Source organism: Sarcophilus harrisii, chromosome 3 (genome assembly GCF_902635505.1).
Source record: "Sarcophilus harrisii chromosome 3, mSarHar1.11, whole genome shotgun sequence".
Classification (NCBI taxonomy): Eukaryota; Metazoa; Chordata; class Mammalia; order Dasyuromorphia; family Dasyuridae; genus Sarcophilus; species Sarcophilus harrisii.
This window is the reverse complement of record NC_045428.1, coordinates 576,177,156-576,203,504: the sequence shown is the minus strand read 5'-3', so window position 1 is coordinate 576,203,504 and position 26,349 is coordinate 576,177,156. Positions and strand designations below refer to the sequence as shown.

General features: G+C 37.9%; 1 protein-coding gene across 1 annotated transcript in view; it reads left to right on the top strand.

The window, feature by feature from the left end:
• PARK7 (Parkinsonism associated deglycase) overlaps positions 1 to 14,821 on the top strand; it is a 29,182-nt gene extending 14,361 nt beyond the window's left edge. Inside the window, exons 6-7 of the mRNA XM_031962935.1 lie at positions 9,817 to 9,903; positions 14,334 to 14,821. Of these exons, the coding sequence (XP_031818795.1) occupies positions 9,817 to 9,903; positions 14,334 to 14,488 (242 nt within the window). The 3' untranslated portion in view covers positions 14,489 to 14,821. The remainder of the gene's footprint in view (positions 1 to 9,816; positions 9,904 to 14,333) is intronic.
• Positions 14,822 to 26,349: the final 11,528 nt, after the last annotated feature.

Genomic DNA, 26,349 nt, shown 5'->3' with positions numbered 1-26,349 from the left:
ACAAAGGAAAAAAACCATTGCTGTGTTCACACAGTAGAACATGAGAGGATTCAAAATATAAAGCAATAAATTTCCATTTTGAGAAACTTGTATAATTAAAACCACACATTATGCTCAGAACTATCCATCTTTTTTTCACCTAAATTTTTTTTATTAAATCTCATTTAAAACATATGCATAGATAATTTTCAGCATTCACTCTTGCTAAACCCTGTGTTCCAAAATTTTTTCTCATTTTCTTCTCTAAACAGCAAGTAATCCAATATGTTAAATTTGTGCAATTCTTCTATACATATTTCTACATTTATCGTGCTGCACAAGAAAAATCAAATCAAAAAAGAAAAAAATGAGAAAATAAAATGCAAGCAAACAACAATAAAAAAAAGTGAAAATTCTATGTTGTGATCCACATTCAGTCTCCACAGTCCTCTGTCTGGGTGCAGATGGCTGTCTTCATCCCAAGACCATTGGAACTTGTCCATCTTTTCTTTGCTTACTTATAGATTTTCTTTTGTTCTCTGCCCTTTCCTCCCCTTACTCCCTCAAGGAGGCTAAAATTAAGTGTGGATAGATGGATATCAATATATATACCCATACACACACATATGTACGTACATACATATTTATACGCATCTATGTAAGATCATATTATGCTTATTTGTCCTTTCTGTCTTTGAAGGTGGATAACCTCTTCCTTCATAAGTGCAAGTTTTTCCATAGTTTTCTAAATCCCCTAATTCATCATTTCTTATACCACAGAAATATTCCAACCTTACATTGTCTAGGTTATTTTAAATAGTCTTAAACAATATTGATTAATATAACTTGACATATAGTGGAGTTTCCCTATTTTTCTCTTTTGTTTAAATCTATTTTAGCTTAACTTTGTCTGAAATCATGATTACTTTTACTGCTTTTTTACATAATAAATTCTGCTCCTGATCCTTTCACCCTCATTTTTAAAAATAAGAGGCAGTTGATAAGTGAATAGTTTTTTTTTTAATCTTTGAAGAGTGTATTGTGTGTAATAATTATAAATTAGGGCCAATTCTTGCAGAGAATTTAACTACTTAAGCATTTGTTTGGGTCTTCTAAATCTGACAATCAGTTGGCTTTCATGTAACTTGTAGAGGTATTGTGTAAATATTCTTTTCTTGGGAATTAAATTGAGACATGAAAGACAGTTCATCACAGTAATTCACATTTTTATGATATTTTAATGTTTGGAAAGCACTTTCTTGCAACAACCATTTCTTCATTGTAAAGGTGAGAATGCTGAAGCTCTTAGACATGAGATGACTGTCCCATCAAATCACAGGTATTAATAATAGTTTAAGTTGGGATTCGAAAACCAGATCCAAGCCCAGTGTCTCCTTGCTATAATTCTAAAGAATAACTTTATGGATATCTCTTCTTAGTTACACTGAATATAAATGGAATGAGGACAGAGGTGTATCTTAGGAACTTAGATTGCTTGAGACGGAGAACTGCTATGTCAGTGTACTTTTGGGGGATTCCAGGCATTATATGGACATGAAAAAATATCAGAGTATATTTTTAAGTAGCTAGAGAAAAAACGGAATTCTACTATTCTGCCCTTCTATAAAGTGCCTTAAGTAGAAAATACCAAACCCAATTCTTTATGTCAGTGACAAAAAAAATTGAATTCTAAATGGCCTTTCTAAGAGATGCTTATTGAATCCTAGAATTGGAAAGCACGTTGGAGACCCAAAAAGCCAATTCATTACTGAAACATGAAACACTTAAATAGTATCTCTGATACAGATGCTTATCCAACATCTGAACTCCTCCAGTGATTGGGGACTCACTGTCTTCCAAGTTATTACCCTACATTTGGAGGAGGTTTTTCCTTATTTTGGCCTGAAATCCGCCTCCCTAACTTATGTCTGTTGGTTCTAGCTGTACTTTTTTTTTTTGCTGAGGCAGTTGGGGATTAAGTGACTTGCCCAGAGTCACACAGCCAGGAAGTGTTAAGTGTCTGAGGCCAGATTTGAACTTGGGTCCTCTGACTTCAGGGCTGGCGCTCTTATTTGCTACATCAACCAGCTGCCCTCTCTAGCTGTACTTTCTGAGGCCATGGAAAACAATTATTAGCCTTTCATATGACAACTCTTAAAAGTGTCCTGTGATGGTTGTTTTGTCTTCTCTCCCCAAAATCTTCTCTTTTCTAGGTTTAATGTCCAGTCTCCTATGAGATGGTATAAGTCACTTAACCACTGGCTGCCTCAGTTTCTCTATTTATAAAATGGGAATAGTTGATTTCCATGATTGTAAAGATAAAATGAAATAATATTTGTAGTACTTTGGAGACCTTAAAGTACTATATAAATGCTAGTGATGATGGTGAAGATGATCAGAATTGGACTTGGAGTCATAAGAGATTTGGTTTTGTAATCCCTCACTTCATAACTGTGACCATGGACCAGTTTTGGGGCATCCATTTCATCACCTCAGAAATGAAGTTGATAATAGTTGAAGTATGCTTGGATTGCTGGGGTGATCAAATGAGATCGTGCATGGAAAGTGCTTTGTGAACCTTAAAGTATTCTATAAATGCTGAGCATTATTTTTAGTCCTCCTCACCCAGTTAAACTTGGTTTCAGAGGACTTAAAAAAATTCATATTCATGTCTTCTATACAAGCCATTTAATTTCGTTAATTTTAAAGGTAGTCATATTGGTAGTATGGTTCCTCTTTCAAACTTCCTAATATATAAATGTGGTAATTGAAAATAGAGATCAACTCAAAATGGGTTTCATACAAATTGCAAGATCCTGTAGATGTAAATGTTTGCAGGTGTTAATTGTGCAGATTACATTAAGTCCCAGAGCACTACAGAGCTTTATTGAATTTGATCATCACTCAAGAGTTCACCTTTAAAATCTATAAAGGAAACTCACATGGTTGAAAAATGCCAGACAAGGCAGCATTGAATTAATACTGATCTCAGAAAGACACTATACATAGCCAATGAGTTGGGCCCAGAATTGGAAGCAAAGAAGCTGAATTGCATCTGGGAAGTTGCTAGGTCCTAGAGTAATCCTAAGCTGATCTCTGAACCAAAGGCTCACTTTTTAAATGCCAAGATTCTCAATTATTTGATGACTAATGAAACACCCCTCTGAACTCTGAAGAATCTCAATTGCAGTTGACATAAAGGGGAATGGGGAGACATATGGTAGGTGTGAATGAGCTGCGATCTATTAAGAACAATGACTTGTGTGCAAGAAGATTATGTAAGAGGTATTCCAGAAATAAGTGATCAGTAAAGGAAGTGAATCTGTGGTGTGGTAAGAGCAAGGAATAGGCTTAGTGATGCATTAAATGGTAAGAGAGGCTATTTTCAGTTGGATAGATCGGTAAAGCAGAATTTAGGAGAGGACATGTACCAAGAGTGACATATAAAGAGAAACTGTGGAAGGTTCTTGGGTGAGAAACTGAAAGCTGTGAAGGGACAGATGGTATTTTTGTCACTGCAACCAATTGTGGGCAAGGGATTCAGAAGAGAGGTGGATTTGGGAAATGAACAGCTGGTAATGAAGATGATGTCTGAAAATGGGATCAACATTTGTGGATCACGGCTTAAAATATAGGAATGGCCGGCTCTTAGCCAGAGATGGAATGCACCTAAAAGAAGTTGATAAAAATGTTTGCCTGGACTCTTGAAAAAATCTTATCAGAAGAATGACAAACTAAGAAAGGAAGAAGAGAAAAGGCCCCAGATTAGCAAAATTTAACAGAAAGCAAATCAAAGAAATTAGCATCTGTAAAACTTATAACCTCTGAAATCTGTTAAAACACACACACACACACACACACACACACACACACCACAAATATGTATACTGTGCAGAGTAACCAGCCAGGGAATATTTTAGAAAGAAAACTGCTTGGCACCTGATGAGTTGAAGTTGGAGTCCACCTCTTTTATCCCTGTGTGATTTTGAGCAAGTCTCTTAAATGCTGCTTCAGTTTCCTATGAAAGAATTAACAGAGGTTAATGGAAAATATGTTGGAAAATGGCGTTCATAATTTAAAAATGAAAGAACCAAAGGCTTGTAAATTCGTCAAACTTTGCATGCACACACACACGCATACACATATAGTGAATACATTCTTCAAGAAGAGAATGGAAAGGAGGGAGTGAACTAGGCTGATGAAATCACAGATCCTTTGCTTATTTGTAAGCTTGTAGAGGAAATTTTTATTAGAATCGTTGCCTTTACCTCATTCACAAATTTTTAGTCGATAGCTTGTTTAAAAAGGTCATGTTGAATCTGCTGTCATTGTATACAGTATTACCTTGTCTTTACTCTTCTAATTAGGTATTGATTTTGACCTTTGTTCTAACTGGTCTATGCAGTCTAATTGCACCTAGACTGCTGATTCTGAAATTGCATCCTCATCAGTAATCATTGGTTTCCTATTGAGATGTAGTCTTTGTATGTGGTACTGTTCAGCATTTGCTATGCTGAATATTCAGACATGAGGCTCTTTAGTGGTCTCTGAACCATTTTTTCCTATATGTTTTTCTTTTTCTTTCTTTCTTTTTTTTTTTTTTCTTTTTTTGCTGTGTCCATTTTTACAGTGAAGTCACTAAGTTTTGAAGCCATGTAGCTATAAATTTTTATTCAGTATCTGTAGAACGTCTTTACTTTTTCCTTTGCTATAAATAATGGCACAAAAGTATCAATTTACTGTTGAGTTTCAGCATTATCAACTACTGACCTATGGATCCTACTTTTCTCTTGCTGTAAAATCTTTCTAAAAATAGTTGCTTTATGTGTATGTCAGATATTTTTTACTTGAAATATGTAAGGAAAACAAGATTTTTGCTAATTATTTTCACCAGCAGATCACATCTTTATGTTTATACAATTGACTAAAGGTACAGAGAAAATATAAGGTCTTGCTGTACTTAGATTTCAGAACCAAAATACAGTGGAGCAAAATGTAGATTTAAAGGCTTGCTTTGTCTTAACAAGGTCTTTTCCATGCATACATTAAGATCATGGAGAAGATCCTTTATAGATGTAGCCACCAAGATGATTCTGTTCACTATCCCTATTATGAGTGTTAAGTAAGGAATTAAATGGAGATGCATGTTTCTCAAAGGTGTTTACAACTCTCAAAGAGGAGGGCCTGCTCAGGCGATATGAATCAATTTCCTTTAGATGAAGAAATCTCTCTACTGCTTCTGATTATGAATTACATTGTATGGGGGAGCCTCCTTTATGAAAACCAAGGTCACTCAGAAGAGATCAGCCCAACAGATTATGCACAATCACGTAGGTAGATATAAAACTACATTTTGTCCACATTATGATGTGCAATTAGATCTGCCTTTCATGTAGTTCCTCAATACTTACTCTTTGACCTAGCATGTAAATTTTGGACAATGATCTGGCCCAGAGTAGGCTGGATTGCATTTAAGAAGTAAGATAGTGCTTTCTGTGATCATAAGCTACTCCCTAATACAGAAACTCACCCTTTTAGTGACCCAAAGGGTAATGGTGATACATAGAGAGTAGCAGAAGGCTGCAAAATATTACCAACAGTGACGTGGGCACAAGAAGCAACATGAATTCGATAATCAAGGAAATGTAACCTCAGGAGTGCCAGAGGGCTGGGATGGCTGTTTGAATGGAGGAAGTTTGCCCATCTCCTCCATACTTAATCTAGCAAAACCCTGAAATTCACACCAGACTAAATAATGATCAAGAAATGCAAGAAGAAACTTCTTGTTCACAAAACTTTGCAAAAAGTGAACCAGCAACTCTTGGACAATAGTGAAAAGGAGCTGTTGGTAAAGTCAGTACAAGCACAGACAAACAGGCCTCACCCAGGGCAACCAGAGACATGTCCCCTGCAGGGGTTTGGCCTAAAAGCAGCCAAAAAAAAAAAAGTGGAAGTCTTCCCCCAAGAGAACCCCAGGGTGGTTGTAAAACCCAGCAGGACCCTTAAAAGTTCAGAAGTGTGTCACTGTACTAGGTGTGGCAGTGACCTGTGCAAGTATGGCTTGTACCAAGAAGGGGCTGTGAGGCCCTCAGGGCTGTGAATGTCAAAGGTCTAGAGTGGGGCTCACCCTATGAATATGAAGGTGGACATCTCCAGAGCACCCCAAATAACCCAAGGGCAATACCAAGCAGGGCTCACCTCTCCAACTGAAAGACAGTGGGGGGTAGAAACTCAATCTGATGCAAAGCCTCAAATCAGGAATTAATGTTGAAGACATAAATAAGCTGAAGAAGACACTAACCATCATGAAATTGTATTGCAAATCATAAGATCACTCAAAAAAAAGGAGCCATTCTTTAACTGCAGGCCAACTCAGGATTTGGGGCAAGTGAATTTTCCAAGGACTACATGAATACCTAGAAGAAATAAAGCAAGAGATTAAGAAGTGAAAGTTTTTGAAGAATGAAACTGGAGAATAGGTAACTTATAAGAGAAAATTACCTTTACTCAAATAGTGGATTCACTGAAACATTAGACCAGATAGTTAATAATTTAATGAGACCACAAAAAATATTGGACCAAAATTTAAAATGGAATAAGCCTAAGATATTTTATATCAATAATAATTCATCTTGAACACAAGTCAGAATTAATTTAAGAATCATTGTCTCCCTGAAAATCATAATCCTGATAAAAATTTGAACATAAATTTCAAGAAACCATAAAAGAATACTTACCAGATCCATTAGAGAGCAAAGTGAAAACACAAAGAATCCACTGATGCCCTCCTGAAAAAAACTCTAAAAAAAGAGTCCCAGGAAGATCAGAGCTAAAATCCAGAAAAAAGTGAATCAAGTACCAGAGTCAAAATTGCACAGAGTCTAGAAGCTTCTAAAAAATGAACAAGTCTTGGAATTTCAAAAGCTAAAAGATACAGACATAATCAAGAATAACTTTCCTTGCAAAGCTGAGCAGTTCTCTTACTTCCCTTGTTCTCCAGAAAGGGAAGGTTTTCAAGCATTCGAACAGAATTTGACTGAGCAGGAGTGCTGACATGCACAAAGTCCAGAGAAATGTATATTTATTTGAGCAATTGGAAGAAGTTAAATGATTTTGTTGTGCTAACATTCTAATGAGAAAAAAGAAGGAAGTATCTCTTTAAGACTCTAAAATCTGCAAAGTATGGAGGGGGAAAAAAAAAAAAACAGGTTCCTGGGGGCTTCTATTCTGAAGGTTTTATAGGAAGGCAAATAAGAGGAATACACCAGCATAGAAAGGAGAGAAAAGGGGATCCTAATCAGGATTTTACAAACATGGAGAAAGGAATGGGGGAGTAAATCTCACTGTTACCTAAAATAGTTAGAGAATCTATGAACTGATACAAAAGAAAGTCATCGCAGCCAGATTGTAAAGAGAACTTTTAACTTTCTATAAAGAGGTGATGGGACTCAAGTTCCAGAAAGAAACATACATTTTTGGACATAGTCACTATGTGGATGAGTTTTTCTTGACTATACTTAATTGTTATAAGAGTGTTTGAGGGGGAGTCTCTTTTAAAAATTGTAGATTATTAGCAGTAGAGATGCCTCTCCCCAAAAAAGAGTCATTTAAACATTTTTAAATTGTCTATGAGAAAACAGAAGGAAGTTGAAAAGGAAAAGCAAATAGGATGGTTTTGAAAATAATGTGTACTTTTAAAAAAAGTGTGAAATGCAGTTTTATGATTTCATACTTTTTTGTCCTGCTTTATATATGGAAATAATCTACTCTTCCTTTGATGTTTTAAATTCATAACTTAAAAAAATTTAAAGTATATACTCAGAAAATATATACTCAGTCATATATCAAACCTGAGGAATGGATAACAACTAGCCCTATTATACTCTGGCACCCTTGAAAATTTACAAGTTCTGGATGAAGGCCACTAGTCATTAATGATTCCTTTGGGGAGGGCCCCTGGGGGATCTGAGGATGAGAAAAGAATAGGTAGTAATCCTTGTGAGTAGACAAGGTGACCACACAGAATGAATCCATTAAAGTCAATCCCATCATATGAAATTTATTCCATTTTGTCATACAGAGAGCTAAAAAAAATAAATTTGTCTTCAAGTCAAAAGCTTTGTCAATCCTTTAATCATTATATGTATTATATATTTATTAAATGGTGTAGTGGTAAAGGCTGGACTTGGAGGCAAGTTGGGAAGATCTGAGTTTGAGTCCTATGCCCCACACACTGCTGGTCAGGTCTTTGAGCCTTGTGATTTCCTTATCTCTAAAAGGAGAATAAGAATGACACCTATTTCATAGGGTTGTTGTGATGACCAAGTAAGATTATATATAGATAAAATGCTTTGCAAACTTTGAAGTGTTTATATATGTGTGTTTGTATAAAATATTAGTTATTGTAACATTGGTATTAATAAAAATGTTGGCTTATCAGTTTTATTGACTGATTTACTTTTAAAAACCTATCATCTCATCCTAAAAATCTTTTAAATTTTAAAAATAACTTAGGACAATATAATTCACATTTTTACAAAAAAAAGAATTGTTTGAGGTGATTCAGGCCACTTCCAATAGACTTGTGATAGAGAGAGCCATCTGCATCCAAAGAGCTGACTGTGGGTGCTGAATGTGGATCACAACATAGTATTTTCACCTTTTTTGTTGTGGTGGTTTTCTTGCTTGTTTTTTTTTTTTCTTTCTCATTTTTTCCCCCTTTTTGATCTGATTTTTCTTGTGCAGCATGATAAATTTAGAAATATGTTTAGAAGAGCTCCACATGTTTAACCTATATTGGATTACTTGCTGTCTAGGAGAGGAGGGAGGAAGAAAAACATGGACACAAGTTTTTGCAGGGATGAATGTTGAAAACTAACTTTGCATGTATTTAGAAAAATAAAAAGCTATTATTTTTAAAAGGGCTAAAAAAGGATTGTTTACAAAATTCTGAACTGCAAATAGTTGAAAAAAAATTTTAAGTGTCTATAAGTATAACATGGAGTAATAAAATTGCCTCCCTAGTGTCCATTTCTTACCTTTTTTTCTTCTGTATATTTAAAAAGTTTTGTTGATGTCCCTTTTCTCTTTCGGGGGACATTGCTATCACTATTCACTAATTAACATCCCCTATTTCCAATAGCTCTCCATTGTAACTTATGTAGTAGTTAAAGCAAATCCACATGTGGGCCTTGTCTCATGTTACACCTTTAGTCCTTCACCTGTCTGCCCTAAGGATTAGGTTCTTTATCAGTCTTCTGAAGTCTTAATTGGACACTTGTGATCAGAGTTGTTCTGATGTCTTTCAGAATTGTTTTCCTTTTCATTATTGTGGTCACTGTGTAAATAGTTTTATCTTTTTACTGTTGCTCATTTCTTTGTATCAGTTCATATGTCTTCCAGTTTCTCTTAATTCATCATATTTGTCATTTCTTATGACGCAATAAATATTGCATTCAGCTATTTCCCAAATGATGAAATGCCTACATTGTTTCTAGCTGTTAAAAGGCAACAGAAAAATATTGTTATAAATATTTTTGTATGTGTAAATGTGGCAGTACAACTTGGTGATATTATTGGTTACAAATTAAATTATTTTCTGGGACGGTTAGATCAAATCACAACTTTACAAACAGACAGTACATTAGTGTATCTATCCTTCTATAGACAAAGGCCATTTTCATCTTTTGTCATCTTGGCCATTCTCTTGAACTGAAACTTTTTATGTTCAAATTCTTGATCTAGGCCTCCTGGATTTTTTGAAGTATTGCCATTGCAGTTTCAGAAATGGTTGTTCATTATCTGTGTTAAATCTTTCAAAACATCTTTGTTTTATAGGACCTACAGCTCTCTTGGCTCATGAAATAAGTTTTGGAAGCAAAGTTACAACCCACCCTGGGGCCAAAGACAAGATGATGGATGGAAGTAAGTACAATTGTAGATTTGATGCCCCAAAAGCCTTCTTAAAAAATATCAACTAGGATATTAAGTAATGAGTAATCTTTGGGAGTTCTTCCTGTTAAGAGATGGCTGAATTTTCTTCTTTTATCTTTGTCAATTTTTATCTGAAGCCTGTATGGTACGTGGGTAAGGGATGGAGTGTTTCTATAAAATGGAAGGTGAGGAGGTGGCTGAAATGTGGGTGGAAATATGACAGGACATTTTTCTGTAGTTTGTTTTAACAATTTTGCAGCTATGTTGTAGACTAAAAATAGTTGGGCAATGATGGCTTGGAATGTCAGCTACTTGAATATTCAGGTTTAAAATTTGAGAACCCCAAACAAAAAAATTCAGAAAAGGTCACCTTATTATTAGTTAAATTGCAGTATAAATGGATCTCATTCAGAAACCAACCTTCTTTAGTGGGGTCCTTTGAAATTCAGGGGACTTGGGGTGGAATTTTATGCCTGTGGCTTCAGCCTATTTTGTAAACATTCTTCACTATTAAGAGAGAAGAAGGTAGTGATCAAATCAGAATGTATCTTAAAAATCGACTCTCCCTATCCCCCAGCTCACCATGGTTGCAAGATCAATTTCTTCTCTGTTACAACTTATAATTTGTTAAAGGGAGAATTTTAAAGTTTTTATAGTTAAAAAGTTGTGAGTTTAATCTTTAATTTTAATGAGTTTTCATTCTTTTTAAAAATATTTTTTATCTTAAGGTTAATCACAGTAAACAAAGACAAAGACAAACTGCATATGGTATAAAGTAATACTGAGACTATTTATATTTTGAGAAAAAAAAGAAAAATAGTCATAGACGCTTAAGAATTATGAAACTTTGTTTTCTTTGTATCCTGTTCCAAAAATTTGCTACCGCTGAAGATTGGTAGGGGGGAGAGTCAAGGATGGTACTCAGTGGCATTCTTTTGTTAATGTACTTGGGATAGGATCCTTGGATTAGGACTTAATAAAAATTGCAACAGCTGTTGCAGGGTTGGATTCCTTAGAAAATTATTATGTCAGGGTATAAAATATAGAAATGGTGTCAGGAAGGACTTTAATGATTTGTTCCTTTATTAGCCTGGGAGCCCCCTGCCCAATGCAGTTTATAATTCATTTATATATCTGATAATTGCTTTGATTTAGAGTTTGATCACTCTGTGACCCACCTGGTATGGAGCTTTCTCTCCTGATTTAGTGAGGCTGGTCTTCAAGCTACAGGCCTGGGCTTTATCACCAGCCCATACTTGAAGTGCTCTGGGCCTGGTAGAACCTGCCTGAGCCTGGGTTGTTCTGGCACAGCCTTTGAGAACCAGGGTTCCCTCCAGGCCACACCTTTAGGCATCAGAGGAGGACCTTTGTGGAGGAAGGTGTATCATGCTTGCCCCAAATTTATAATGATCCAAACTAATTTGGCATACATGTGATTAGTCAAATTAGGGATTAATCAAATACATGCTAAACTCTGTTTCTCTAGACTCAATAGCAGATAGTAATTAAAAGGGAATTTGGTTTTAATTTTAAAACCAGAGTTTAAAATTTTTTTGTTTCCGTTTTAAAAATCAAATTTTCTATTACCTACTGTTGAGTCTAGGGAAATAGAATTTAGTATGCAGTTAATTTATCCCTAACATTGCTAATCACATGCATGCCAAATTAGTCTTAAAACATTTAATGTCTGAGAAAATATGGAAAGTTAAGAGAAAAATGAGCACTTAGAGCTTGATTGTTTAGTGCTGAGGGTTTTTTTTAAGACTTCAGTAGTTAGTATAATCACTGCTAAATTGTTAGTAAAAAGTGGCTTCTTTTGCCTGCTTTGGCTACCAGAGTTTCTGAGTTATAGAGCAGACTCTCACAGCTCAAGAGAAGATTTCTAGAATTCTTTATCAAACTCATTGTTTTTCTATGTTGCTAAAAAAAAAAAAAAATGTCACTGATGAAATTGAAAAATTATTAATACAATTTTAATTTTTAAATACTTTGTTGGTTTTTTCTCTCTCCAAGAGAGAGTTTTTAAAGTATTCTGAATTGCTCTGGAATTTTTGAACTTTATTATTTTAATGAGTACTTTCGTGTTAAGATAGTGAAAAATAACTTTTGCTTAGAGTTGTAATTCTGTTTTGACCAAGTTGAGGGACATGAGAACTCTTTAAACATAAGAGGAACATAAAGCTCTTTAACACATAAATGTATAACTTTAGTCCTATACAAATGTATGAGAGGGTGGCCCATCATCACCCTTATTTAATTTACATAAAGTTATTTAACTCCTGTGGCCTCCAGGATCAGATGTAAAATCCTTTGTTTGCCTTTTAAAGTCCTGGCCCCTTCCTGCCTTTCCAGTCTCCTCCTCCCCTCCCCCTCCCCAGTGACACTGGTCTCCTGTCTCCTACCCGGGGCCTGGATACTCACTTTCCTCCTTGGCTGTCCCTGGACTTGGATGCTCACCCTCCTCCTCGGCTTCCTTCAAGGCCAGCTCAGGCCTCCTCTGCAAGGAGCCTGTCCCAGACTTAGTGCCGGACTTCAGAGACCACCTCCATCCCACCTGGGTATGGCCTGTTTCTGCAGAATGGTGGGTCTGGTGTTGTTGGCGGTGAGCTTCCCAAGAGCTGGTGTCTGCTGGCTCAGCCCTGGGCCCAGCTGCCTGTCGGCACGCACTGTTTCTGGAGCTCATGCTCTGCCTTTCCAAAGATGCACTAATCAGGGAGAGTTCAAAAGAATAAGCAGCACCAAAGACACCTGTACTCTAGTCCAGGCCTTCTTAAACTTTTTCTACTCGTGACCCCTTTTCACCCGGGAAAATTTTATGCAACCACAGGTATTTAGATATATGAAATAAGTATATAAATCAAACATTCGCTGATAAGAAATCATAATTTCATGATCCTACATTCAGGTACGATTCCCCATGTGGTCACAACTCAGTTTCAGGCTTGCAGTATTTGAGGTTTTCCAAAATGCTTGTTTTGAGAAAAAGGGCTTACTGAAATTCCTTGAGATTTGTAGTTATTATACTCCCTTGCCCAGTGTCTCCTGTGACAAATACTTCAGAGAGTTTGTAGAACCATTTGGGAGGCAGGTTGGTCCTATCTTGGAATCGGGTTTGTGGATTAAAATTTGATCTCACCCAGTAGATTTTACCAGTGGTGGGAAAGACTGATCATAATTTTTATGATATGTAAAAGTCATGTCATTTTGAAGCAGAAATTAAACACACATTGGACAATGTTATTTGTGCGTTTCTGGGCAAGGCAGTAATGGTAGGCCCTGTGACGAGTCCAAGTAAGCAATCTCTGACTTTGTGGCTCTTGCAGATCTGTAAGGGAGAGAAGACAAGTGCCCAGCCAGCGGTAAGAGAGGCAGGAAACTGTGCGGAGGGTGGCCTTAAGTCAGAGCAGGAAGAAGTCACCTCCTGCAAGTGGGAACCAGGGCAAGCTTCAGGGAGGGGGTGGCAGAGGGCATTCCAGGCAAAGAATAGAATGAGCCCTTATCTGCTGAGGTGAGAAATGCGCCAAAAGGGCACCAGCTCTGTTAGTTCCTGCTTCCCGCCTCTTCCTGCCCATCTTGCTCTCTGCCAGAATCTTTCTAAGTCACAGGCCAGATCCCTTCCCTGTTCAAAACCATGTAAGACCCTACTGCCTTCAAAATAAAATAGAACTTTTCAGTTTGGCCTTGAAAGCTCGAGTTTAGCCTCAGACTTTCCAGTCCAATTTCATATATTTGTATTCACGCACATAAGTTTCAGCCAAAGCGAAACCCAAATCAACATTCTGTATCTTGCCTCCAAACGGTTTTCTCCCCTGTGACATCTTTTTCCTTGTCTCCTCTTTTTAGAACTATTATAGTCCTTTAAGGATCAGCTCAGATAGTTCCTACACATATAATATTTATTGCTGTTCTTCCCTTCCTCAAATTACTTTATTATTTATCTCGTTATCCTGGTTGACTCTCCAGTAGAGTGTATGCTCCTTAGGTGCAAGATTTAGATTTAGTTTTATTATCTATCCTTTGGCCAGTCACTCTCCTAGGAGGCCTCAATCTATAGTCACTGGCTTTAACTGGCAGTTTGAGGATGATAATTTCCACGTAGACTTCATTTCCTTATTAATGTTCAGGAGTGGTTTGGGAGCCAATCGTTGGTTATGTTTCTTACCAAGTATTCTATGTCTTTTCCCTCCTCCCTAATCTGTATCTTCTATTTCTTCACTCTCTTCCCACATTATGTAGTCTTCTGTAGGCTTGTAGGTGGCTAAGTAAATGGTCTTGGCTGACATTTGGTTTTTTGTTGCAATATTATAAGAAATTATCTCTACTAAAACAATGAATAGAGTTGGCTGGCGCTCACTGTTAGCTGTGGCATTCTGAATGACTCAACTTACCACCTTGTGTCCTGTCTTTATTTTCATTTAAAGATCATTATACCTACACAGAGAATCGTGTGGAAAAGGATGGCATCATTCTTACAAGCCGTGGTCCTGGAACCAGCTTTGAGTTTGGGCTTGCAATTATTGCAGAACTGATGGGAAAAGAAGTAGCAGATCAAGTGAAGGCTCCTCTTATTCTTTAAAATTAGTGAGAAAAGCTTTCTTGATTAGTAAGCTTAAAAATTCCTTAGAAATCACTAACATTTAATTTTTTGGGAGCATGAGAAGCAACTTAACAGGAGATCATTTGAAATGTAATTGTTCTCAAGGATTATATGTATGTAGCAATTGCTATTCATTAATCTATGTTCAAACTAAAGGAAAACTTAGAAAACTGCCTGCTCGATAATGTGACTGCAATGGCAATCGACTGAGAGACTGAAGATAGCTGCATGCACTTGTGGCTCAGTTTCATGCTTTCCTATTCACGTTTCTGAACTTTGTTGGCCAAATAAAATACATTTGGTAAATAATTAGTTGTTGTTGCTTCATTTTTGTGAATTATAGAGCCTGTTTATAACAGCTTGCCTTTCACTTTTGTAGGATTCAAATAGAGCTTTTGAAAAAATTTACTAGCAAACTTTTGCCTGATGAGAGTAAAGCATAAGTTTAGATGGCTTAAATATTGAAATATTCTATTATAAAACAAAGAAGTTTTGATTCATTTTTCATTCACTGACTGGGAAAAGTTACATATAAAAATACCTCATATTGTAGAAGATGTGCAGCTTAGTACATTTTTGTCAAAAAAATTGTATTTGTCCATTACTTACCTTGAATCTGAACACTCTCAGACACTATTCTCTACTCCTTCCTCACACATCAGTCCCTTCATTTCTCTTCAGTTTGGATTGAAACCTTTTGATGAAGTTAGGGGTTAAGGAGAGGACCAAATTGTGGCGTGATCGATAACCACATGAAGAATTTTTTTTTTTTCTTCATGCTGAGACAATTAGAGTTAAGTTACTTGTCCAGGGTCACACAGCTAGGAAGTGTTAAGTGTCTGAGGCCAGATTTGAACTCAGGTCCTCCTGACTTCAAGGCTGGTACTCTATCCACTACATCACCTAGCTGCCTCCCACAAAGAATTCTTTTGTTAACACTTACAACAGTGTTTGGATTCGTTTAATATAAATAGTATCTTTGCTCCACTACTACCCCACTATCCCCAATCTCTCACCTTCTCTACTAAATTAAGAGAAATACATTTTATTCTCAACTCCATACTCATTGAAAATTAGTTGCCCATGTCTGCTTGCATTTTTGATTTCCTTCTCAGGTTATTTATACCTTATGTCTAAGTCCGATTTTTTTTGTGCAGCAAAATAACTATGGATATGCATACATATCTTGTATTTAACATTTATGAGTCTACCTGCCATCTGGGGGAGGGGATGGGGGAAAGAAGGGGAAAAGTTGGAACGAAAGGTTTTGCAAGGGTCAGTGTTGAAAAATTATCCATGCATATATCTTGTAAATAAAAAGCTATAATAAAAAAAAAAGAAAGAAAAGAAAATTAGTTCCCCACCCTGGCTAGCCCATTTCACGTGTCTGATAGACTGCAGCCACAATTTCCTATTTCACCACCAGTAAATACTAATGGATCACGAGTTTGTTGTCCAAGGACCAACTTAACTAATTTATAAGACTTGTTACTAAGTTGATGTAAGATTTCTCTCTCTCTCTCTCTCCCTTCTCTGTCTCTTTGTGTGTGTGTGTCTGTCTCTGTCTATCTCTGTCTCTATGTCTCTCAGTTTTATCTCTTTCACTCTCTCTCACTCTCACACACACACACACACGCTTTTTTCGGCCACAGCTACTCTTGAAAATTGACTGCTTTCTTTATATGTGGTTATAGTTGATATCTGTGGTGGGAATGCCCACATTAAAAAGAAGTATTGAGCTTTGAAATTTGGAGGCATCATAAGTTAGAAACGAAAGATTATCAATAAGAAAATCAAAATGAGAGGTTTTTGCTGTTGTCACAGAATTTTACAAACAATGTATCATTACCTAACATTTACCTCTGCTAAACTTAAAATCATTTTGTGATATATAGTAATTTTTGATCAAAGCGGATCTATTCACTAAAGCAGCATATCTGCTCTAAGTGAAGACAAAAACTTGGAGAAGATGGGATAGAAAAGGAAGTGAAAGTGAACATAGGCAGAAGAAAATCCTTTAAAAGTCTGTCTCCTAAGGGCTGGCTGGAAAGGCCTTGGGAGATAACTCTTTTGGAGAATAGAATTTCAGAGTTGTCACATACCAAATTAATGTTTGTTTTTCTCCAAAGGCAATCTAAAACTAGTGCCCAAGCTCCCAATCTAAGCTCAGGTGTCTAATCTGTCATGAAAAGAATGATTCTCTTTTTTAGGCATGTAAATAAAATTGTTAAAATCTTTTTAAATACCTTCCTACTCTGAATTCCTTGCGCAAAGTATGAAGCCTATTCTTTCTCAGAATATGCTTTAAAATATATAATAAAGAATAGTTAATGTTTTTTTGTTGTTTTTTTTTTTAATTCTCATTACCATCTCTCCCTGCAGCCCTGAATTGATCTATAGGAGTTCTTATGAGATTTGTAGATATCATTAGGTTATCTTCCATGATGGTAGTAGCAAGCATTTTTGAAGCATTCCTCTCCCTATTTTATATCTCACTTGATAGTGTTTATAGAACAAAATTATTGACTTTTCCAAGGAATATAACTATATTTTTAATGTTATATGGTATGTATTTTAATTATATATGATTTTTTACACATATATTAATATATTTTTACATATATATGAGAAACCTGCAAAGGGACATTCTTGAAGAGTAGCATTTAGCTCTCAGTCAAATTTTTGGTTTGTTTTTTTTCTTTTTAATAATCAACAACTGAAAAGCATAGAAGGATTTTTTTCCCCTGTACCTTTAAAATTCCAATAAAAATTATGTGACTATAGTGTCTGCTATGGAATATTATGTAGAATATTAATCCCAGAGTCCAGAGGATTTGCCACTTGCCAGGAAAGTGATGGATTTAAAATCTAAAACACGACAATTTTTGGAGGTGGTCAATATGGAAATTTGTTTGGCTATTTTTTATGAGGGTTTTTAATTGTTTTAAATTCAATTGGTGGAGGTGGAGGGGAGAGGAAGGAAAGAAGCTATGTTTTTGTTTGAACAGCCCATACAGCATCAGTTCATCTCTTGGGCAGACACTGCAGATGTATAGTCACCTGGGCCGTTAAGTGGCGCGGGGGGGCCTGACCGCAGGGCAGCCTGGCTGGCTAAGTGACCTGGACAGGTTACCCCTTTTGTCCTCAGCGCTTGGCTCCCAGGGTGCGGGGTGAGCGCAGCGCTGGACACAACAGTAAAGAGTCTGTGAATCCGAGCTATTCTGATTGGCGAAGAGCTGAGTAAATGGGCCATTTGGGAAACTGAACAGGGCTTTGACCGCCTTCCACCTTCTCAAAAGGGAGACCCAGTAACCTGGAGATGCCGCATGGCCCCGTGAAAACCGTGGCCTGAATCCGGTCCCCAAAGACATCGGACTGTAGGTCACAGCAAGGGCACGGTTGGGTGTGAGTAGGTCGCAGCATATCATCAGCAAAGAATTCTGCAGGAGAAGCAATATAAAAGATATCATCAAAGCAGGGCATGAGCAGGAGGCAGGCCAGTCATTTAGCAAGAGGGAGAGATAATTGATGAGCAGCCCATCTGAGGGGCTGGTCAGCAAGGCATACAAACAGTGGCAAAAGGCCTGGAAGACAGCCTCCCCCTTTTCCCTCCCCCTCCTTGGGAAGGACTTGGGGCTCGGACAAAAGGGATCCCACCAATGGGCGGGTTGTGGTCAGTGCTGTTGCAGTCATGGAAAACAGGTTCATCAAAGCCTTTGCAGCTTAGGCTTTGTGGTTCTGTTTGTCAGATTTAAATTAGATTTTTTTAATGGCATTGAAGGCTTCTAATGTGATTAAGATAAGTTGTCCAGAGTCTCCCCAAAAAATGTTTTAACTTGTTCCATATGTATGTGTGAGTATATCTGTAAATATCCATATGTATGTGAGTATAGACACACATACATATACATTTCTTTATTGTTTATTCCTTCTCCCCACCCCCCACAGTGGTCAATGTAATGTAGATCCCATGTATAGAATCAAAGGGAATCCACAATTGCCTGGAGCAATCCGCATCACTTTGGGGACAGCTCTGTTGTTTAGGAAGCCTCTCACTGGGCCACTAAACCGTTGCCCTCTGGGGCAAATTAAACAAATCCCGCATTCATATGGCAACCCTTCAAATTCTCTTCCCCAAATTTGTCAGGAGCATTGTAGTGACGGTTTTTTGTTTGGGTACAGGTTGTATTTGGTGACTCGTGAGATCCTTTCGAAATCTGAAATTTTGGGGATTCCCGAGCAGCAATGGTGTTCTTGCCATACCCCATGCTTCTATCCTCTCCACTCTGGCTAAATATCCCAAATTCCCTCAATAGACAGATCACTTTTCCCTGGACCCGCTCCTTCTTCTCGGTACCTAACCTGAAATTTGCACTGAGAACTGGCTATACTACCCCAGCAAGACCCAACCAGGGCATTTATATCATCAGTCTGAATCGTTACAGTGAGGAATATATGCAGTCAAGGCATCAGAAAGCCAATCACCGCCCAGTGGCATCCTTTCCAGCAATTGTAGAACTAATAATCATGAGAAGCTTCAAGGAACATATACTCCTGGGAGTCATGTGCCTGTTTGCAAGGCTTGGTCAATGCCTGTAGATAGAATGACCCTGGGAGGCTTTTGACATGGAGCAATTCAATATTGACTCAGAAAGATTGTTAATTATTGATTCACCATCATCACTCCTTGCAGTACCAAGTTGTTCCAGATTCTAAACAAATGGAGAGTATGTTTATAGTCTCTGATGTCAGAGTCTAGATTAAGGTGGTTGGACTCCTTTTTCTTCCTTTTGTAAAATGTGTGATTAAAAACTCCATTTTATTTTATAGCGATATTAAAAAATACACCTTGTCCACTGATTAAAATAATTAACTATTATTATTGGTGACGAACTGAATAAGTAGGGAGAACAAGATGGCCATCTGGCATTTGGGAAACTGAATAGGGCTTTGTGCACTAATTAATCTTATCTGTCTCTCATTCCACCTCTCCAGTTGCCAAACCTTGTCATTTCTTTCTCCACAACATTTCTTGTATATATCCCCTTCTCTCCACTCACACAGCTCTTATCATAGTTCAGGATTTTATTACCTTAGTTGGGCTATTGCAATAGCTTTCTCTTTGATTTTCTTGTCTCAACTTGAATACTCTTTAGAGTGAATGAATTCTCATTATTAAGAGGAACAGAATCTAAACTTGTAACATTTAGGAAAAGTCAGAAAATGAAACAGGAATAATAAAGCATTATTGTTTTCATCTTAATCTTAAGAAAAATAAACCCATTGCAAACCTGTATAGCTATGCAAAACCATTTTTATATTAGCCATATTCAAACAAAGAAGAAAAGAGAAAATAAAATATAATATACACTCAAATCCATTAACTATCGAGAGGCAGGCTGCATATTTCATCACAAGTCCTTTGGAACGGTGTTGGTCATTGTGTTGGGATCAAAGATCTTTAAGTCTTTTAAAATTGATTGTCATCACGATGTTATTGTAGAAACTGTTCTTGTTTGTTCCTTTCTTTCTGCTTCAGTTCATACAACTCTTCCCATCATTTCTTTTCAGTTCAGTGATGAAATTGGAAGTGAGATGGGATAAAGACTGGAAAAACAGAAATAGAGTTGTTTATTTATAGATGGCTTGTTCAAAGCATTTAACTGACAACACGAGATAGGGGATGATAGCTGGAGGACATGGCAGGATCTGGGAAAGGTTTTCAAGGATGAGAGGAAAGACTTGGGCATGTTTTGGCAGCAGGGAAGGAGACAGTAAATAGGGAAATATTGAAGATTAGAACAGAGATCTGTGGTAGTGTAGACAAACTTCTAAAGAAGATGAGAGATAATGGAGTCAAGGATGCAAATAGAAAGTCTATTTTACTATGAAAGAATAGAGCAAGGAGGAGGTGGTGAGGGATGATATCAGGGCTGGAAGCAGAAGGGAAGAGAGAGTTCTCTGTGAAGAATGGCTTCATCTTTTCAGTAAAGTATGGGGGTGAGGTCAGTCCCTGGCTGAGAGATAGCATGGGAAGAAGAACGTTTGGAATAGCCAAAGTAATTGGGAAAGGAATCAAGGAGGAGTGGGATTGTCTTGTTGGGGGAGGGGTCATTTGTCATATTCTCAGATTCTCTCAAAGAAAATAACAATGCTTTCTTTTTTTTTTTTTTTATTTAATAGCCTTTTATTTACAGGATATATACATGGGTAACTTTACAGCATTAACAATTGCCAAACCTCTTGTTCCAATTTTTCACCTCTTACCCCCCCCCCTCCCCTAAATGGCAGGATGACCAGTAGATGTTAAATGTATTAAAATATAACTTAGATACACAATAAGTATACATGACCAAAACATTATTTTGCTGTACAAAAAGAATCATACTCTGAATTATTGTACAATTAGCTTGTGAAGGAAATCAAAAATGCAGGTGGGCATAAATATAGGGATTGGGAATTCAATATAATGGTTTTTAGTCATCTCCCAGAGTTCTTTTTCTGGGTATAGCTAGTTCAGTTCATTACTGCTCCATTAGAAATGATTTGGTTGATCTCGTTGCTGAGGATGGCCTGATCCATCAGAACTGGTCATCATCTAGTATTGTTGTTGAAGTATATAATGATCTCCTGGTCCTGCTCATTTCACTCAGCATCAGTTCGTGTAAGTCTCTCCAGGCCTTTCTGAAATCATCCTGTTGGTCATTTCTTACAGAACAGTAATATTCCATAATTTTCATATACCACAATTTATTCAGCCATTCTCCAACTGATGGACATCCATTCAGTTTCCAGTTTCTAGCCACTACAAAAAGGGCTGCTACAAACATTCGTGCACATACAGGTCCCTTTCCCTTCTTTATAATCTCTTTGGGATATAATCCCAGTAGTAACACTGCTGGATCAAAGGGTATGCACAGTTTGATAACTTTTTGAGCATAGTTCCAAACTACTCTCCAAAATGGTTGGATTCGTTCACAACTCCACCAACAATGAATCAATGTTCCAGTTTTCCCACATCCCCTCCAACAATCATCATTATTTTTTCCTGTCATCTTAGCCAATCTGACAGGTGTGTAGTGGTATCTTAGAGTTGTCTTAATTTGCATTTCTCTGATTAATAATGACTTGGAGCATCTTTTCATATGACTAGAAATAGTTTCAATTTCTTCATCTGAGAATTGTCTGAATAACAATGCTTTCTAAAGCAGGAGCATTTTTTTTTTCCTTCTGGGTAATTGCCAGATCCCATTGATCATCATAATACACAATTTTAATGAAGTTTTTTAAAGTATTTTTAAGCACTTATTATGGGCCAAGAACTATATTAACCCTAGGAATATGGATACAGAAGCTAGCCTCTGACCTCAAGGAGGGCTCAACACATCTAGGGGAGTGGTGGTCAGTGACAGCCATTTTTCCCTGAAAGTTAGCAGAATGGTGAATGGGTGTCCTAGGAAAGCAGGTTGACACTGCTCTTTATGAAATAACGGCTGACTTTTTTGTAGTGGCAAGGAACTGCAATCTGAGTGGATGCCCATCAGTTGGGGAATGGCTGAATAAGTTATGGTATATGAATGTTATGGAGTATTATTGTTCTGAAAGAAATTATTTCAGAGAGACCTAGGGAGACTTGCATGAACTGATACTAAGTGAAGTGAGGGGAAGCAGGAGAACTTTGTACACAGCAACAGCAAGATTATACGATGATCAATTCTGAGGGACGTGGCTCTTTTCAACAATGAGATGATTCAGTCAGTTCCAATGGTCTTGTGATGATGAGAGCCATCTGCATCCAGAGAAAGGACTGTGGGAACTGAGTGTGGATCACAACATAGTATTTTCGCTTTTGTTGTTGTTTGCTTTTTTTTCTTTCTCTTTTTTTCCCCCTTTTTGATCTGATTATTCTTGTGCAGCATAATTGTGGAAATGTGTATAGAATTGTACATGTTTAACATATTGGATTATTTGCCATCTAGGGGAGAAGGGGTGGAGAGAAGGGAGAGAGAAAAAAAATGAGAAACAAAGTTTTGCAAGGGTGAATGTTGAAAACTATGCATGTGTGTTGAAAATAAAAAGTTTTATATAAAATTATCATAATAATCATAATAAATAAATATCAAAAAAAGAAATAATGGCTGACTTCCTCTGTTAGCTTCCATCTTCTAGGATGTAAGCTCTTTGGGGGCAAGGACTATATAATGAGGGGTAGAGATTCATGTCTTATAACATCTGTAATATCCAGTTAATCAGGAATCAGGGGAGGAAGGGACTTGTGCTTTGGGATAGAAAATAAATTGCTGCCTTCGGAGTTTCACCTTGGCACCCATTCTTGCAAGAATGTATAATAAATTTCTTTTTGCATTCAAAAAAGAAAAAGTGGGAAGAAAGAAATAATGGCTGAATTCATCATAGTTCTAAAACTGGATAAATGAAGCTGGGGAGTGAGAAGTACAGAAGGGGTAACAATTTCAATCAGGTGGCACAATCATTAGTCTGGAGGGTGGGGTCCCAAGAGGGAATTTCTGGAGATGAAGGGGTTAAAATCTCCAAGGCACGATAGCTGGCCTGGATAGTATTGTTCACCCACCCCACCCCACCCCCAATTTTTTTTTTTTTTTAAAGAAAGAAGGAAACTTCAGCTCCTAGAAGCCCACAGGTGGGTCATATGGGAACAGAATCAGATCTCCTTCCTCTCAGGATAACAGCCATTACACTGATCCTTCCAGTCATGTGGAGAGATGAGTTACCTACTCACCTGGGTCAAATATCACATGGTAGCAGGTGGCTGCCTTTTGCCCCATAGCCATTTCTGGACGAATAGGGCAGAAGTCAGACAAGGGCCATTAGCGGCAACCTGTCTCTGACCTTTAACTCTTCCCTGCCTGCTATCTGCCATATTCCTAGGAAGCTGAAATCCTGGTAGCTCTTTACAGAAGACCTGTACTCTGAAATTCTGCCCCTTTAGAAGTGCATGTGGCTCCTTCAAGTTTTCCTGCTGATTAAAATTCACTCCATTTGTCAAATTGCCAGTGGAGCGGGCTCATTTCTGGGCTCCCGAAGCTTTGTGCTATTAAAGAATTCAAGGGAAACTTGATAGTTTGACATTCCATTGAATTAAAAGGGAGAATTTTGGAATATAAAGGGAGGATTATAATCCTGAAGCTTGTCTGAAAAAGAGAAATTATAAAAAAAAATTTGGATGAAATCCTATTGGGTAATAGTGATATGGGGCGGGGGTGATTCTAGGATTCAGGAAGTGGGCATGGAGATGAGCAGTCTCAAACTTGAATGCCCAGGTAGGCTGCACGTTGGTTCAAAATGCAAAAAGGAGGATTTATTAAGATTCAAAACTATAAGGGAGGCAGCAGTCCCAAACACAAACTTGGAGGAGCCGTGGCAGAAATCCAAGAGACTACTGTGATATATCAGATTAAGAGACTTCATTCAAGTCTGCCTCATTGGGTAAAAAAACAACAACAACAACCCTTAAGCCAGATAAAAACACATTTTAAAAGGGCATTTGAGTATTTTCGTCAGGTTTCTTCTTTCAGAGACAGAATAATATTACATAGAATTTACGGAGGGGAGAAGTTTCTTTACAAAAATAATGTGTAAGGATTTTAATCTCCTTATCCCCATTTCAGAGTCTAACTCCAACTTCTCCCTCTTTTCCTTCTTCCCTCTCCCCCTCTGCTTCCTCTTTCCTTCTCTTTTTCTCTCCCTCCCTCCCTCCTCCTTCTCTCCCCCTGCCTCTTTCTCTCTTTTCCTACTTCCTTCCCATTTTCCTCCTTCTCCCCTCTCTCTTTGTCTCTTCTTATCTTCCTCTTCCCCTCCCCTTCGGAGCCCCCACTGCACATTGGGATGCATACATACACACCCTGTATATAAGTTTCAGAGGTTCTCAAGTCCTTCTACTACCCAGCTTTGGTTAATCCAGCCTTGCCTCAATCAATCCCTCAACAAACCTTAAAGTGCTTATTCTATACCTTGTAGGTGTTTGTGCTAAAATCTAGGGTTTTTCATGGAAGAGAGAGAAGAAGGAGGAAGAGGAAGAGGAGGAAAAGGAAAAGGAGGAAGAGGAAGAAGATGAGGAAAAGGAGGAAGGCAAGGAGAAGAAAGGATGAAAAGGAATAGGAAGAAGAGGAAGAGACAAAGAAAAGAAAGGAAGATGAGGAGGAGGAAGATAAGGAAAAGAGGAGAAGGAAGAAGAGAAGGAGGAAGGCAAGGAAAAGAAAGGAGGAGGAAGAGGAGGAGGAAAAGAAGGCAGAAGACAAAAAGAAGAAATGCTCAAGAGAAGGAGGAAGAGAAGAGGAGGAGGTGAGGAAGAGAAGGAGATGAGGAGGAAGAGGAGAATAAGATGAAGAGGAAGAAGAGGAGGAGGAAATGAGAAGGAAGAGGAGGAGGAAAAAGAAGAGATGAGGAAGATGAGAAGGAAAAGGAAAAAATGAGGAAGAGAAAGAGGAAGACGACATGAGGGGGAGGAAGAGGAAAAGGAGGAAGGAAAATTTGAAGAGAGGCTAATAAAGCTTCTATCCAGGAATTTTCATTGTAATGGAGGAAATCACATGTAAATAAATAGGTCAATAAAAGACCCCAGGGGAGCACCTTCTGATAATTAGGAAGCTTTCTTTGCTCCTTCCATAGATTAGTCTCTTTGCAGGGTGAAGCTGGGTTCTGCCATTGGGGCCATTGGGACAAACTTTTCAGTACTTGAAGACAGTGAACACACTCCTCCTCCAGCCTGAGCCGTTTCCTCAAGGCACAGCGTCCCCACATTTTCCTGATAGCGTGACAGCAGCCCTGATTGCCCACCGGACAGTGCTGCAGCCAGCCCAGCATCGGGAAGACCTGAGTTCAGATGCTGCCTCCAACACTGACTCCATTGCGTGACCCTCGGGCAAATTATTTAACCTCTGTCTGCCTCAGTTTCCTCATCAGTAAAATGAGGACAACAGCAGCACCCACTTCCCAGGATTGTTGTGAGCATGTGAGTCAGTTAACATTTATTAGACATCTACTGTGTGCCTGACATTGTACTAAGCACTGGGAATACAAAAAGAGGCAAAAATCAGTCCTTGGACTCAAGGAGCTTACGGTCTAATGGAGGAGTCAACAGGCAAACAGTACATATAGAATAAATAGGGAGGGAATCATTAACAGAGCAAAAGCCATTGGAACTAAGCAGGCTTGGGAAAGGCTTCTTGAAGGTGAAATCAAATGAGATAATATTTGTAGAAGACATCACACACCTTAAAATGCAATATAAACGCCAGCGATTCTCATTATGATTGCAGCATCTCTGGACACTCTGCAACTAATGGAAGAATCCTGAACTCAGTAGGGCAGATGCTGTCCGAACTAGACCCGGGACAGACAGTTGGACTCCCGTGTGCCTCCCTCGTCTGGGGCCTCTCCCCAGCCCAAGATTGTCATCTGGAGCATTTTTTCCTGCCGTGTCACTCTCCTGACTCATGGAGCTTGCAGCCCACTGAGCCTCCCTGCATCTTTTGCAGCTTCTTTCAGGATAGGTCCTTACAAGTCTTTATCTCAGCTATCGGCTGTTGAGACGCTGCTCCAATGCTCCAGAGCTATTATAAATTTATCGCTTTTTATTCCTTAATAATCATTTAGTTATTGTTCCAAAACCCAGGATAGGTTTAATAGACAACATTAAATGCAATTTTGAATGGTCAAGACCATTTATTTGAACAGAGTACATTCTCCTCGGCTTCTACTTTAAATTTTTATTAAACCAGCACTAAAGATAGTCTAGTTCAGCCAGAAAGGATGGAATCATCTTAATTTTATGACAGCTAATTTAAACCCCAATATCCTGC